General features: G+C 46.2%; 2 protein-coding genes across 2 annotated transcripts in view; one reads left to right on the top strand and one right to left on the bottom strand.

The window, feature by feature from the left end:
- The window catches only part of CTNNA2 (catenin alpha 2), a 1,386,686-nt gene that overhangs the window by 421,036 nt on the left and 951,429 nt on the right, over positions 1 to 14,221 (bottom strand). The window lies entirely within an intron of this gene.
- On the top strand, positions 1,144 to 3,587 carry LRRTM1 (leucine rich repeat transmembrane neuronal 1). The gene is made up of 2 exons (XM_069586323.1): positions 1,144 to 1,310; positions 1,591 to 3,587. Exon 2 carries the CDS (start codon positions 1,650 to 1,652, stop codon positions 3,213 to 3,215), a length of 1,566 nt encoding a protein of 521 aa, XP_069442424.1. The 5' UTR covers positions 1,144 to 1,310; positions 1,591 to 1,649; the 3' UTR covers positions 3,216 to 3,587.

The following is a 14,221-nucleotide window of genomic DNA, read 5'->3' as shown; positions in this document are numbered from 1 at the left end:
CAGGGTCAGCCCTCCCGTGTCAGGCAGCAAAATCTTTCTTTAATCCACCGGGGACCTCACTGACATCTATGGAGACTAGTGAAGCCCCGGGGGGATCTTGGGCAAGAAAGACTCTCTGTACACAGATATACATACGTTTCAGCCACTCTGGGTCTCCTACCTTTGGATTGGGATGGCTTCCCAAATCGGCCGAGTTTGAAAAGCATTCCCCCCCCCCCCCACCCCATCCACAACCCAAAAGCGCTGGCTGACTGCAGAACTCCAGTCCTCGCAAGGGAAAAAAAAAAAAATCTCAGCCAAGTCCCCACAATCATTGCCTTCCTCTAGCTTCTCTCAAGTTGCTTTTCTAAAGCAAGGGACCAAATGTTGATTTCTCTACGAATTCCTACGTACCTCTTACACGTAGACAGCTTTAAAGCGGGAGGGGGGGAACATTCCTCAAAGGGAAAGGAGAGGGGGAGCAGAACAGAGTATTTCAGTCTCCCACTTGGAAATATCTCAGTGTTTGATGATGCTTTCCCATACCTCCATCCCCCTCCTTTTTTTTTTTGAAATATGGACCAAAAAGCTGAAAGTGTTTTCCTTTTCATCAAAGAACATATATTACTTTAGTGGTTCGGGAAAATGTTGGTTTTCTGCCCACCCCTTTTCAATCTGCCCATGTCTGAGGTGCTCCGGGAAGACGCACAATCGTGAGCAGCTTACGACACTCAGTGAGCAGTAGGTGCCGGTGCAATCTCGCGCCGCACATTGCCTGGCGGAGGGAAGGAGCCGGGGCGCCGCTCCCTGCTCCCCGCGCCGCCGCCCGCACCTCCCCGCCGCCCGCAAAGGATGAGCGAGCCCGCTCTCCGCAGCCGCCCCGGGCTCGAATGGCAGGCGGTCTCCGCGGAAGAAAAGGTGGCGCCGGTCAGGGGTCCTTTCCAATGACGGACATTAACCAGACTGTCAAATCCTGGGGAGTCGCGAGCCCCGAGTTTGGAGTTTTTTTGTGTTGGTTTTTTTTTTTTTTTTTTCCCCACAACGTCACAGTCCGAACTGCAGAGGGAAAGGACAGCGGCAGGAAGGCGAAACCCCGGCTCCCCGCACGTAGTTGGGAAACTTGCAGGTCCTAGAAGTCGCCTCCCCGCCTCGCCGGCCGCCCTTGCAGCCCGGAGCCGAGCAGCAAAGTGAGACATTGTGCGCCTGCCAGATCCGCCGGCCGCGGACCGGGGCTGCCTCGGAAACACAGAGGGGTCTTCTCTCGCCCTGCATATAATTAGCCTGCACACAAAGGGAGCAGCTGAATGGAGGTTGTCACTCTCTGGAAAAGGGTGGGTAAGACACTTTTTAATTAAATTCTTTCCCGAAGATTTTTTTTTTTCCTCCCTTTTCTTTGCTGCAGCATCTAACATGGACCAAATCACCATCTCTTTGATCTTTTTCCGTGGCTGTGAACTTTCTATGCTGCCCAGCTTTCTGCATGCTTAGAGGTGAACGTGTGGCTTTGGGGAGTGGGGGGGGAGTCCTGCTTTATTTCAATATATTTATTTGATTGTTGCCCTTTTCTCCCCCCTCCCCCGCTCCCCTCCCTCGGAATAAAATATGATGTAGATTTCTGACCGAGCGCTTCCAATGGACATTCTCCAGCCTCTCTGGAAAGATTCTCGCTAATGGATTTCCTGCTGCTCGGTCTCTGTCTACACTGGCTGCTGAGGAGGCCCTCGGGGGTGGTCTTGTGTTTGCTGGGGGCCTGCTTTCAGATGCTGCCCGCCGCCCCCAGCGGGTGCCCGCAGCTGTGCCGGTGCGAGGGGCGGCTGCTGTACTGCGAGGCGCTCAACCTCACCGAGGCGCCCCACAACCTGTCCGGCCTGCTGGGCTTGTCCCTGCGCTACAACAGCCTCTCGGAGCTGCGCGCCGGCCAGTTCACGGGGTTAATGCAGCTCACGTGGCTCTATCTGGATCACAATCACATCTGCTCGGTGCAGGGGGACGCCTTTCAGAAACTGCGCCGAGTTAAGGAACTCACCCTGAGTTCCAACCAGATCACCCAGCTGGCCAACACCACCTTCCGGCCCATGCCCAACCTGCGCAGCGTGGACCTCTCGTACAACAAGCTGCAGGCGCTGGCGCCCGACCTCTTCCACGGGCTGCGGAAGCTCACCACACTGCACATGCGGGCCAACGCCATCCAGTTCGTGCCCGTGCGCATCTTCCAGGACTGCCGCAGCCTCAAGTTTCTCGACATCGGATACAATCAGCTCAAGAGTCTGGCGCGCAACTCTTTCGCCGGCTTGTTCAAGCTCACCGAGCTGCACCTGGAGCACAACGATTTGGTCAAGGTGAATTTCGCCCACTTCCCGCGCCTCATCTCCCTGCACTCTCTCTGCCTGAGGAGGAACAAGGTGGCCATTGTGGTCAGCTCTCTGGACTGGGTGTGGAACCTGGAGAAAATGGACCTGTCGGGCAACGAGATCGAGTACATGGAGCCCCACGTGTTCGAGACCGTGCCGCACCTCCAGTCCCTGCAGCTGGACTCCAACCGCCTCACCTACGTCGAGCCCCGGATCCTCAACTCCTGGAAGTCACTGACCAGCATCACCCTGGCCGGGAACCTCTGGGACTGTGGGCGCAACGTGTGCGCCCTGGCCTCCTGGCTCAGCAACTTCCAGGGGCGCTACGATGGCAACTTGCAGTGCGCCAGCCCCGAGTACGCGCAGGGCGAGGACGTCCTGGACGCCGTGTACGCGTTCCACCTGTGCGAGGAGGGAGCTGAGCCCACCAGCGGCCACCTGCTCTCGGCCGTCACCAACCGCAGCGACCTGGGGTCCCCCGCCGGCCCGGCCACCACACTCGCTGACGACAGGGAGGGGCAGCCCGACAGCACGCCCGAGCCTGTCACCGTGGCTCTCCCCGGCGAACACGCCGAGAATGCCGTGCAGATCCACAAGGTGGTCACCGGCACCATGGCCCTCATTTTCTCCTTCCTTATTGTGGTCTTGGTGCTCTATGTCTCCTGGAAGTGTTTCCCAGCCAGCCTCAGGCAGCTCAGACAGTGCTTTGTCACGCAGCGCAGGAAGCAAAAGCAGAAACAGACCATGCATCAGATGGCTGCCATGTCTGCCCAGGAATACTACGTTGATTACAAACCGAACCACATTGAGGGAGCCCTGGTCATCATCAACGAGTATGGCTCGTGTACCTGCCACCAGCAGCCCGCGAGAGAATGCGAGGTGTGATTGCCCTAGAGACTCTCAACCCGTGCGCTACCAAATACGCCTGGACAACCGGGGCGGGCCGGCGAGTGCCAGGCTGGGGTCTGTGCTCTGATACGCTCCTTGACTGAAACTGTAAGGGGATCACTCCCAGAGACTTGACATTTTAGCTTTATTGTGTCTTTAAAAAAAAAAAAACAAAAAAAGAGATCAAACACAACAAAACCCCACCCCACAACCTTCAGGACAGTCTATCTTAAATTTCATATGAAAACTCCTTCCTCCCTTTGAAGATCTGTCCATATTCAGGAATCTGAGAGTGTAAAAAGGTACCAATCATTGATTTTTTTTTTTTTGTAAACTTAAAATGTTTAAAATAAAATAGCATTTACAGTTTTTACAGACTGGTGTAACCTAAATGAATTGTTACCTGTGTTAAAAGAGAAGTAACAGTTACCATTTCCTACCTCTGTATGTGTGTGTGGGTGGGTGTGTGCATGGGTGTGTGTGTAGGGGTGATCTAGTGGCCAGAGGGAAAATCCAGAAATTCAAGAGCAAAGTAGCCAGGCTCATTTTGAGACATTAAGAAGGACAAACAGCTTATCAGGTGGATGTACCCCCACATGATTAAGGACTGAAAAAAGTCAGACCCTCTATATTATGTTTGGGGGAGCACAGTGTAATTTAGCCACTTTAAAGCAAGTGAAAGGCGAACTGAGGACTGAGCATCCTTGATCAGCCTTGAAGGCAGGGATCATGGCAAATGCTTTTTAAAAGGCAGTGCCAGACAGTTTTTCCTATGAACAAGAAACGTTTTTGCACTTAATACAAAGCATCTTTCAAATCAATTCAAAACCTCACCCCCAAATGCCTCTGTTCTTCTATGCCTTTGATTCACCAGACTTAGTAGCATTTGTGCCCCTTTTCCATACTTTTCCAAGTGAAAGACCCTCAGCTCCTGCTCTCTTGTGGTTTGACTCAGGGAAATAAAGCAGAATCCAAACGCTTGGTGATGAAGGCTGTGCTTCCTGGAGCATATTGCTAAGACTGCAGCAGGCTGAGGCTCTCATGGGGAAAACACACTTCTGGCTGCTGAGGGGAACAGTGGGAAGAGCCTACCTCAGGCTGAATGCCTACCTGGGTGCTGCCTGAAGCAGGAGACTTTACAGGCAGGCTCATGTAGAAGTGATGGGGGTGGGGTAGAATGGGGAAGATGAGCTTTTGAGCCTATCTTCCAATATTACTGAGATGGGAATAATTTGTTAACCCAGTATAGAAAAGCTGCCTCTGTTCAGATAACCCTGTTGTGAAATGGTTGCTCTCCCTGTGAGGTTTCAGTTTTTTTTCTGTGTTGGGGTCAATGACTGCCCCTTGCCAACCTTCATAGGTTTCTAGGTCCATAGGGATGTAGGTTGTTTATTGAACTAAACTTAAGAGTGGTACCAGGTGGTGGGTGCAGGGCAGGAAAAGGGGAGGAGGTGTGGTGGATGGGAGGGGTCTTTCACTAGCTAACAATTTAAGTAAATGTATGATTGAAATAAACTGTCATGAGTGAAAGCTGGTGAACTAATATTGTCTGGAGTCTAAAAGTCTTCCTCAAACTCAGGTGTTTAACCTCTCTGAATGATCCAGCAGACAGGCATCTTTGTATTTTCGCTTTTCTTTTGAGAGAGAGAGAAGTCGGAATAGCAGGAAGAGGGATGGGGGAGAGAAAATATACACCACCACCTTCTCCGAAAATGCAAATGCCTCCAGTCACCCATCTAAAGAGGCAAAGTCAGCTGTTTGAAATGCAGAATGGCATCACCAGGAGGTTTACTTAAGCTGAGGATTGAAGGTAGATTTCTCTTCTACCTATGGAGAAATTACTGTGCCTAAGAATACTGCTTCTAAGAGACTAAGAAGCTCTTTCAAGAGAAATATTTTGGAAATGTCTCTAAGATGTTAAGCTTTGTTAGATAGCTCCTTACATATATATACATATACACACACGCAACGTATACCATAAGCTCCGAGACCTCATCTTATTTTGTTTGTAATTAAAACATGACTTTATGATATATACCATGCATACAGTACCCATTTAGACTACTAATGTTCTAGAAGAGAGGCGCCTTGATAACTTCAAGGAGGGGTTTTGGATTCAGTCTTTATGATATTTGGGGATGCCATTGTAAATACATCTTGGGGGGCAGGGGTTCCAGGGACATCTATAATGAAATTCCACTGAAGAGACCTCTAGAAGACAACTGATTTTTCTGGGAACAACAACAAAAAAATCCCCCAATTGTGCAACTGTAGGATTCAATCCTTAGATTCCATTGATTTAATCTCCTCTTAAGAAGCCTACTGGGATCCAGTGCCAAAAGCTGCTCTGGCTTGGTGCATTAAGGGCCCTGTTGGTGTGCTTGTAGGGAAAGCTTCCAGAAGCAGAGCCTTTTTGGAAAACAGCAGAGGCAGAGATCCACCCTAACCCCTAGAAATGTGTAGACTGGAGACTGGGGAATCTCCTATCCCGAAGACTTTTTTGTCTCCTTCATTCTTCTTTTTAAAATGTGGCCATGAGAAAAAATGAGAGAATAATCATGCTTTGTTATATGCTGCTGACACCCCCACTCCTCCCCATATGACTAAACACCATGTGTACAGAAGACCTGAAGTCCATGTAAATCTAATGAAATACTATTGTAGAGAGGACTCTGTACTCTGAGACGTGGAAAACTGACGATGGTCATGCAAAGCTATGTTCTTACTTTGTGTGTGTGTGTGCGCATGTGTGCCTGTGTGTCTGCGCTGTGTCTTTGTAGGCAAGCAAATGTGTTTTCTACACAAACAGAGGAATTCAGCTCATTCCGTTTCATGCTCCTGCACTTCTTGCTTTGGAAGTGGGAGGGGGGAGGCAAGAATACGGGAAATCCGATAGTTTTAACTAAGGCTTTATGACACTTGAAATCTCTTTCTTAAATTAATTGATCTTTAAGCTTCAACAAACTTCCTGTGACCCCCTCTAAGGAAACTACTGAGCATTTAAAAGAGAATCTCATTTTTAAAGGTGTAGCACCTTGTTTTTGGTGGTGGTTCTTCCCATGGAGGGTGCTAATCTCATTGTCCTGTGTTGTCTGGAAAGAATTTAAAGCTACGATTCACGTCTCTTCCTGGGCATTGTGATGGATTAACCCTCCCTTTGCACTACCTTCCCAGCTGATTAAAGTTCAGCCCTGCCTGGTATACAGGTTTCTTGAATATTTATAAATGGAAAAGAAAAAGTCTTGAAATGACAAATAACACTCTCAGACCAGACTTAGCCCTGGTAGGTTTCTTTTTAGGTGCTACCAGAGGGAGTAGGTTAAATGAAACCCTTTCTCTGGCCTTCACTCCCAAGAAAGGCAGCCCTTGGGACTCAGACTCCAGCTCTGAGAGTTGAAACCACCAGGTAGCTCAGGTTCTCAAGACTGCAAGGTTTCCATCACAGAGAAAAGTCATTCTGGTGAAAGGAAACTTTTAAAATCTTTTTTTCAATATTCTCTGAAGCTCTTCAAAGTCTAAGCGTGCCTCACCTTCCTCTCTGCCTTCAGGAAGGAGACTTAGTATTAAACAACACACTCATGAGTACGTGTAGGTCATTAGAGGGGCAGATAGCACTTGTTACTCCTCCCAGATTTCCAGAGCAACTCCACACAGATTGCTGGAAGGTTTAGGGGCTTCTTGTGTTTCTGGGCTGTAGTTCTGGGCTGTTTCCAACCTGTCAGCAAGTTCAGCCTATGTCCTGTCTGGCGTAGCCATGCATTAGAGAAGAGGGCACTGGTGGATCACACACCCTGGGAAAATGAAAGGCATCAGATATCCTTCTCACACACAGCAGTACCAAGAGACCAGAATTTACATCTGTTTTGGAAAATGGGTATTATACTGTTTCGAGGGAGTCAAAATAAGCATCAATTATTTCCTCTAGGTAGATGGTGGCTGTTGGTTGATTTGGGCTTGCTGTGGATGGAATGCTAAATAGCAAAGAATTAACTGGAATATGAGTATTACACAGGTGCCTGAAGTATATTCTGGGAAAAGTTTAGGGATACACATATACATGTGCATGCTAAGTTGCTTCAGTCGTGTCTGACTCTTTGCAAACCTATGGACTATAGCCCGCCAGGCTCCTCTGTCCATGGGATTCTCCAGGCAAAAATAAAAAATATTGGAGTGGGTTGCCATGCCCTCCTCCAGGGGATCTTCTCCACCCAGGGATGGAACTGGTGTCTCTTTTGTCTCCTACATTGGCAGGTGGGTGTTGTTTTTTTTTTTTTTTTTTTACCACTAGTGCTACCTGGGAAGCCCACACACATGCATACTTATATGTAAATGACATAACATGACACAAAATAGCCACATATACATACTACATTGTCATATATATATATATATATATATATCCACCTGTATGATCACATACACATAATCACATTATATAACTATATCCCCCAGCATAATTATACTCCTACTTTCTTCTTCCATGATCAAACTTTAACTCAGGAAAGGATCTGATAAAATCAATCACAACATGTAAAGGGCTGAGGTGGCTGATGGTATTTTCAGGCATTAGTTAATGAGCTGATAGAGGCTTTGCAGACTGGGGAATCTTCTGGGCTCCTCATGCCAGTGCCATAGGAGGGTGTACGCCTGCTACCTAGTGGTAAAAGCCAGCAAAGCATTCTTCTGAGAATATGCACCTAACTAAAAAGTTCCACCTCAGGGTTGCAAAACATTTCTACATTAATAAATGCACTACTCTGACTTTTTTCCAGGGATTCTAGGAGGCAAAATTCTTTCTCCTGTAACTGGGACCCATTTCCTGGCCTTCCTCAATTGAATGCTGTTTCTGGAATTATACTCAAAACAAAAGCCTGACTATAACTATTACTATTGCTATTATCCTTAATGCTGAGTTGGAGTTGTAAATAAGATGGAGGAAACACATTGAGTGGTTACTTGGTATAAGACTCTTTATCTGGACCTTATTTTTACATGAGGAACCTAAGGCTTAGAGAGGTGGAGTGTTTTTGTGGAAAGTCACCCAGCCAGTAATTGGAAGCACAGGGCATTCACTCTGGTGGCCTTTCAACTATATGTTGTGATTTTTGTTGTTTAGTCACTAAGTTGTGTCTGACTCTTTGGCAACCTTAAGGACTATAGCCTGCCAGGCTCCTCTGTCCATGGGATTTCCTGGGTAAGAATACTAGAGTGGGTTGCCATTTCCTTCTCCAAGGAATCTTCTCAGCCCGGGGACTGAACCTGCGTTCCCTGCATTGGCAGGCAGATTCTTTACCACTGAGCCACCAGATAATCTCATTATAAAAGCTCAGACTTTCAACGATAGCCTCTTTCTAATTTCCTTGAATGGGTGCCTTCTCCACTCTTCTAGCCAGCAAAGACCCTAGGACTGGCCTGGGCTAGGGTACGTGCTCACCATATTCTTGGTGGATGACATGGGTGCCATGCTCACCTCCAGGAATTTTCGCCCTGACTTTGACTGCTCTGGCCTCTGGTTATCAGGTCATGCAGGACTCTGTCAACAGAGGAAAGCTCTCACAGGCTTCCAGGGGCAGAAAGTTCAGTTAATCATCCCGTCTAGCCACTAAACAGATGACTTTGGACTCAGAGTCACTAAGGGGTAGCACGTATCTAGTATCTATATATTATTATTGGGGGTTTATTCACCTTCTCTTCTTGGTCACTACATGGACTATGTCTCGAAGGTGGTGGTTCTCAATCAGGAGCAAATCTGCCACCCAATTAATATCATGTCTGGAAACATTTGTGATTTTCACGCAGGGGGTTTGGATGCTACCAGCCTTTAATGAGTACAGGTCATGGATCCTGCTGAACACTCTACAGTGTAGAGGAAGTTCCTTTTAACAAAGAACCATTTACCCTAAAATGTCAAGGGTGCCAGAAGTTGACAAACTCTGCTCCCTGGTATAGAGTAACAACGCCATCAACACCATCATGTTGTATTCCAGCTTTGCTTGGAGTGGTTCACCTAGATCTATTGCCTTCTCATCTTGCTCTCTCTTGAGAAAGAACTGGAAATCTAAATGAAAACCCCTCAGGTTGGTTGCTAATCAGCACGAGGACCTGTAGTTAGCTCATGCTTCTCAGAGAACATATGGCAAAACTTAAATTAACTGGGACAAACTTGTCAGAGCCCTCCACTGACCCACTTTTTCTCTGGTAAGACTTCATTTAGGAAACAGGAAAAAAAAATGTCAAGTTAACAGTGGATATTTAATTAACAAGAGGGAAAATGAGACACTTGATATTCCTTCCAGGAGGAGTTCTGATGTCTGAATAAATTCAGCCCCTCTGCCTGGGCTTTTTCCCTGCTCCAACCAAACCTGGAATGTCTCCGAGGTATAAGTAGGCTTTCACTTTAAACTTCAAGGGGCTTACATGGAACCCTGCTCAATGTTATGTAGTAGCCTGGATGGGAGGGGAGTTTGGGGGAGAATGGATACATGTATAGGTATGGCCAAGTCCCTCTGCCCTTCACCTGAAACTATCACAACATTGTTAATTGGTTATACTCCAATACAAAATAAAAAGTTTATGAAAAAAAAAAAGTGCTTAGTCTAGTGAGTGGTGGACCTATTAATCAGAGACCTGGTCTCAGAACCTAGAAGCATGAGGATCTAGAGATTCAGGCATCACAGACTGAAAGGCATTTGGGGCCAGGCAGGCCACACTGATGAGTGAAGTTCATAGGCCTATGGCATTAGGAAAACTGGGAAGTTCACTTAAAAGTGTACTTATTTATTTATTGGCTGTGCCATGTGGCATGTGGGACCTTAGTTCTCTGGCTAGGGATGAACTCACACCCCCCTGCTTTGGAAGCATGTAATCTTAACCACTGGACCACTAGGAAAGTACCCCCAAATGTAATTTACTTTTGATGGGTCCTGGTTAATCGAAAGTTCTGCAGGCCACGTCAAGAGAGTGTTCTGGGAGAAACCTGGTCTTGAAGTCAGGAGAGATGTTTGCTGGTACTCACAGGCCTTGAGTCCACCTTGTTCTCATCTTAACTGCAGTGAGCCTCTCTCTCTCTTTGCCTTCAGGTATTCCCTTAGGACCCTTCTGGTTCTGGGTTTCTATTTTATCATTTTCCCCAAATAATAAAACAAAAGTAGTTAAGATAGTACCACTTAACCAGAAAATTAAAATTCCCCTGAACTCCCATTCCCCAGATATTCTGATTCATCAGGCTTGCCTGCATCTGAATGAGAAAAGGTAGATAAAAAATCACAAAGGCGCGGGGCTTCAGAGGGGGAGGTGGGAATACCGGAAAACAGATGAGAAAATGCAGGCATGTGTGGGTGGAAAATAGGGCTTTTAGAATGTGCGGGAAGATGAAAGGAAACCCTAGAGAGGACGCAGGCACTCACACTCACCCACGCATGAGAAGGGGAGACACAGGGGTCTGCACTGAAGTAGGACCAGCAAAAAGGCTGAAGAACACCTTCAGGTGGAGGTAGGCTAGGGTGGGGGCAGGGAAGAAGTACAGGACTCTGGGAATAACTTAATAGATTGGGTAAGCGGCTACAGTTAATACCAGGAATTCAGAGCCATTTAATAAAATGAGCGGAAGGAGGAGGGATGGAGAAAGGAAGAGATCAGGGAAAAATAAAAGTCAAGGTTGTGGCAGGTGGAGAGGGGAAGAGAGAGGAAAAAAAGAGAGCAAGAAGGGAGTTTCAAGATTTGTGCTTTATGTTGATCAAATAATCATTGTATGTAGTTGTGATACACCAACTCTACTCCAACACTTCTTTTTATTTCTTTCTTTATTCTGATCTACTGGGTTGGCTAGTTGCCTCTTCTCAATGTCTTGTTGGGAAGCCATTTTTCTCCTTGCTTTATGAGAAAAAAAAATTTTCTAGCTGCATCTTTTCTTTCATTTGCTCAGCTAGGAAAATGCTTCTCAATCCTGGCGGCACATTGAAACCACTTGAGGGCTTTAATAAATAGTAATGGCTAGGTCCCTCCCCCAGAGATGCAGGTTTAATTGATCTGGAGTGTGGTCTTGATGAGGAAATATTTCAAAACCTCCCAGGGGATTGTGAAGTTCAGCTAAGGCTGAGAAACACCGAGCTAGAGGGTCACAAGAATTGCCACATTTGTAGCTCACCAGTGAGTGAGATTCACAGGTCTGACTAGAGCTCTGTAAGAAACCATGGTGGGCTGGTGGCAGCAAGGCCAGATGGGGGTCACTGTTAAATGAGGAGGCCCTGGCCTCACTGACTCCCCCTGGTGGAGCTGATTGTGAGAAAGATGTTCTCACTTAGATGGGCTTGTCATTTGTTTCTGAGTACTCCATAGTTTACTGCTGCTGCTAAGTCACTTCAGTCGTGTCCGACTCTGTGCAACCCCATAGACGGCAGCCTACCAGGCTCTTCCGTCCCTGGGATTCTCCAGGCAAGAACACTGGAGTGGGTTGCCATTGCCTTCTTTGCATAGTTTACTAAGTGCTCTTTCATTTTATTTATTTTAATTCTCCCAACAAGCACAAAAGGCAGACACAACCTTGTCCCATCATTTAGACAAGAACACTCAGATCAGGAGAGGTTAAGAAGCTTGTCAAAAGTCAAAGCCTAGCACCTGGAATTACATCTTCTAAATTCTGCGCCCTCCTACCTCTATCATTTCCCTTTCCTTCTCTGCTTGGTTGCGATGAGGCAGGGCTGACCTTGCTCAAAATACTAAAGTCAGTAAGTCTTCTAGCAGGAGTCCTGGAGACACATTGCACTCATACTCCTATACCCTCTCATTCTCTAGCCGGAGTTTAACAATGACAAAGTTTGGTATCGAGAGCTTGCTACTGCCCTTTGGTTCTTCCCTTCCCCTCATCCCCTAGCCTGACACTCTTCATTTTCATAGAAGCTTCCATGATACCTCAGAGAATTCCAAATAGATGCCAACTTTTCCCAAATATCTCCAAACATCAAAATGTTCCCTTTCCACTCAGCCCACTGCCATTAATTCTTTTATCAGCAACTCTTGAGAGACTGTGAAAACTAAATGCCAGTAGAAAATGGATAGATGGACGGTGATACCAGTTTTGCCTAGAAATTCTTGCAGCTTGAAAAAGATCTTTCAGGGCAATAAGAGACATTGTTCTAATGCTAGAATTGCAGGTACTGAAATACCTTGGTGATGTATATTTGGACAGGAGATCGTTTCTTGTTCCTCTCAAATGAAACAATGCAGCAGTTGCTCATATGTAAGACCAGATTTGCCAACAATTTATAGGACTTAAAATAAAGCCAGTATAAAGATCGAATCTTTCAGCATATTTATCTCCTTAAACCAATGCCCTCTTTTTTTTTTTTATTACTAGATGTCCACCATCAGTGTGTGTTTATCTTCAATTAAGAGTTCTCAGTATTGCAAACTCTGTGTGGCAGGGACCTCTCAGAGATATTCTAGGCAGCCTTGGATAAAAGTGAGACAGCTCAGTCAGTGGCAAGTGAAAGCTGGATTAGTCTGCCACAGAAAGGTCTGGAAAAGCCAAGCTCTACACAATTAATGGAACAATGTGGCAATCTGTCTTCAGCTGGCCAAGGCAATCCTGTCATTTGTCCCTCAGCTGCAGGACAACCACGCACTCTGTGATTTTGTCTCACTGTCTGCTCCATGGTGATTGCATTTGCCGTGAAATCTATATTTCCCTGCAACGGAGTCTGTGTGTGCGTGCATGTGCTTTATTCTAAAAATAATGGTCCTTCTTGGAATTCAGCCTCACTCTTGCTTTCTGTCCAGGTCATTTTTATCTGAGTTTCTCATATTGATTCTTTTTTGCACACTGTTTCAAAAATTGTAAAAGGTACAAAGCGAAAAGAACAAACATGCTGTAAGGAAGAAGGGGAGAAATCGTGTAATAATGGAAATGAAACTCAAGGTAACACATCACTCAGTTTTTTTAGTTCTAACTGAATTGGTTAGCTCATTCAAAATGACACAGCATTTCTTGTTCAGGGATTAAGTAAATTTTTGTTGAGTGAACAAGAGACCAATTTAACCTGAAGATGAGGCATTAGGAAGAAAACAGTGCTGAGCCTAGGTCCACCAGACACATGATGAGTGTGTGAAAGAGAAGCTTCCACTTCAACCTGATCCTTCTGTGAAAGGCAACCACCATCCTCCTGCCCCGCCCCCCAAGACGAGTGTTTATTACATATTGTATTTACTGGATGCCTGGCAACCTGCTAAATCTTTAACATTTTCCCATTTAAAGTGAAAGTGTTAGTCCCTCAGTCATATCCGATTCTTTGTGACCCCAAGGACTATAGCCCACCAGGCTCATTTGTTCATGCAAGAATCCTGGAGTGGGTTGCCAGTCCCTTCTCCAGGTGATCTTCCTGACCCAGTAATTGAACCCAGGTTTCCTGCATTGCAGGCAGATTCTTTACCATTGAGCCACCAGGGAAGCCTTTGTTCAGAGAAGCATTTAATTTTGCAGATAGGTAAACTGACATTTAGAGACGTTCAATGACTTGCCCAAGGTCACTTACCTTAATGGGGACAGGGGAGGGGACAAGCACTGACTCCGGAGACACAGGGCTTGGCTTCAATTCTGGCTGAGTGACTTTGGCAACTGATTAATAGTTAACCTTTCTGATACTCAATCCCTTCATCTATAAAATGAAAATAGGGATGTTAGGAGAATGAAATAGGTTATGATTGAAAATTAAATGAGATATTCTTTATAAAGTGCCCAGAACAGTGCCTGGTATATGGTAGGTGCTAGATAAGTGGGTTCTGGGTTTGCTTGTTTTAACAACAAATAAATATCATATTGGCCAAAAAGTTTGTTTGGGTTTTTCTGTAAGATGGTGTAGAAAAACCTGAACGAACTTTTTGGCTAACCCAATAAAACAAGGTCACAGAGACAGGAGCAGGGCTCAGTCCAACAGGGTTCAAAGCCACACTGTCCCCATTTCCTTCTGTGATAGGGTATTATCCAAAAATCTGAGTTCCTGAAAGCA

The sequence above is a fragment of the Ovis canadensis genome, chromosome 3 (assembly GCF_042477335.2).
Source record: "Ovis canadensis isolate MfBH-ARS-UI-01 breed Bighorn chromosome 3, ARS-UI_OviCan_v2, whole genome shotgun sequence".
NCBI classification, from domain to species: Eukaryota; Metazoa; Chordata; class Mammalia; order Artiodactyla; family Bovidae; genus Ovis; species Ovis canadensis.
Note: the sequence above shows the minus strand (reverse complement) of the source record. Positions and strands in the feature narration are given on the sequence as shown.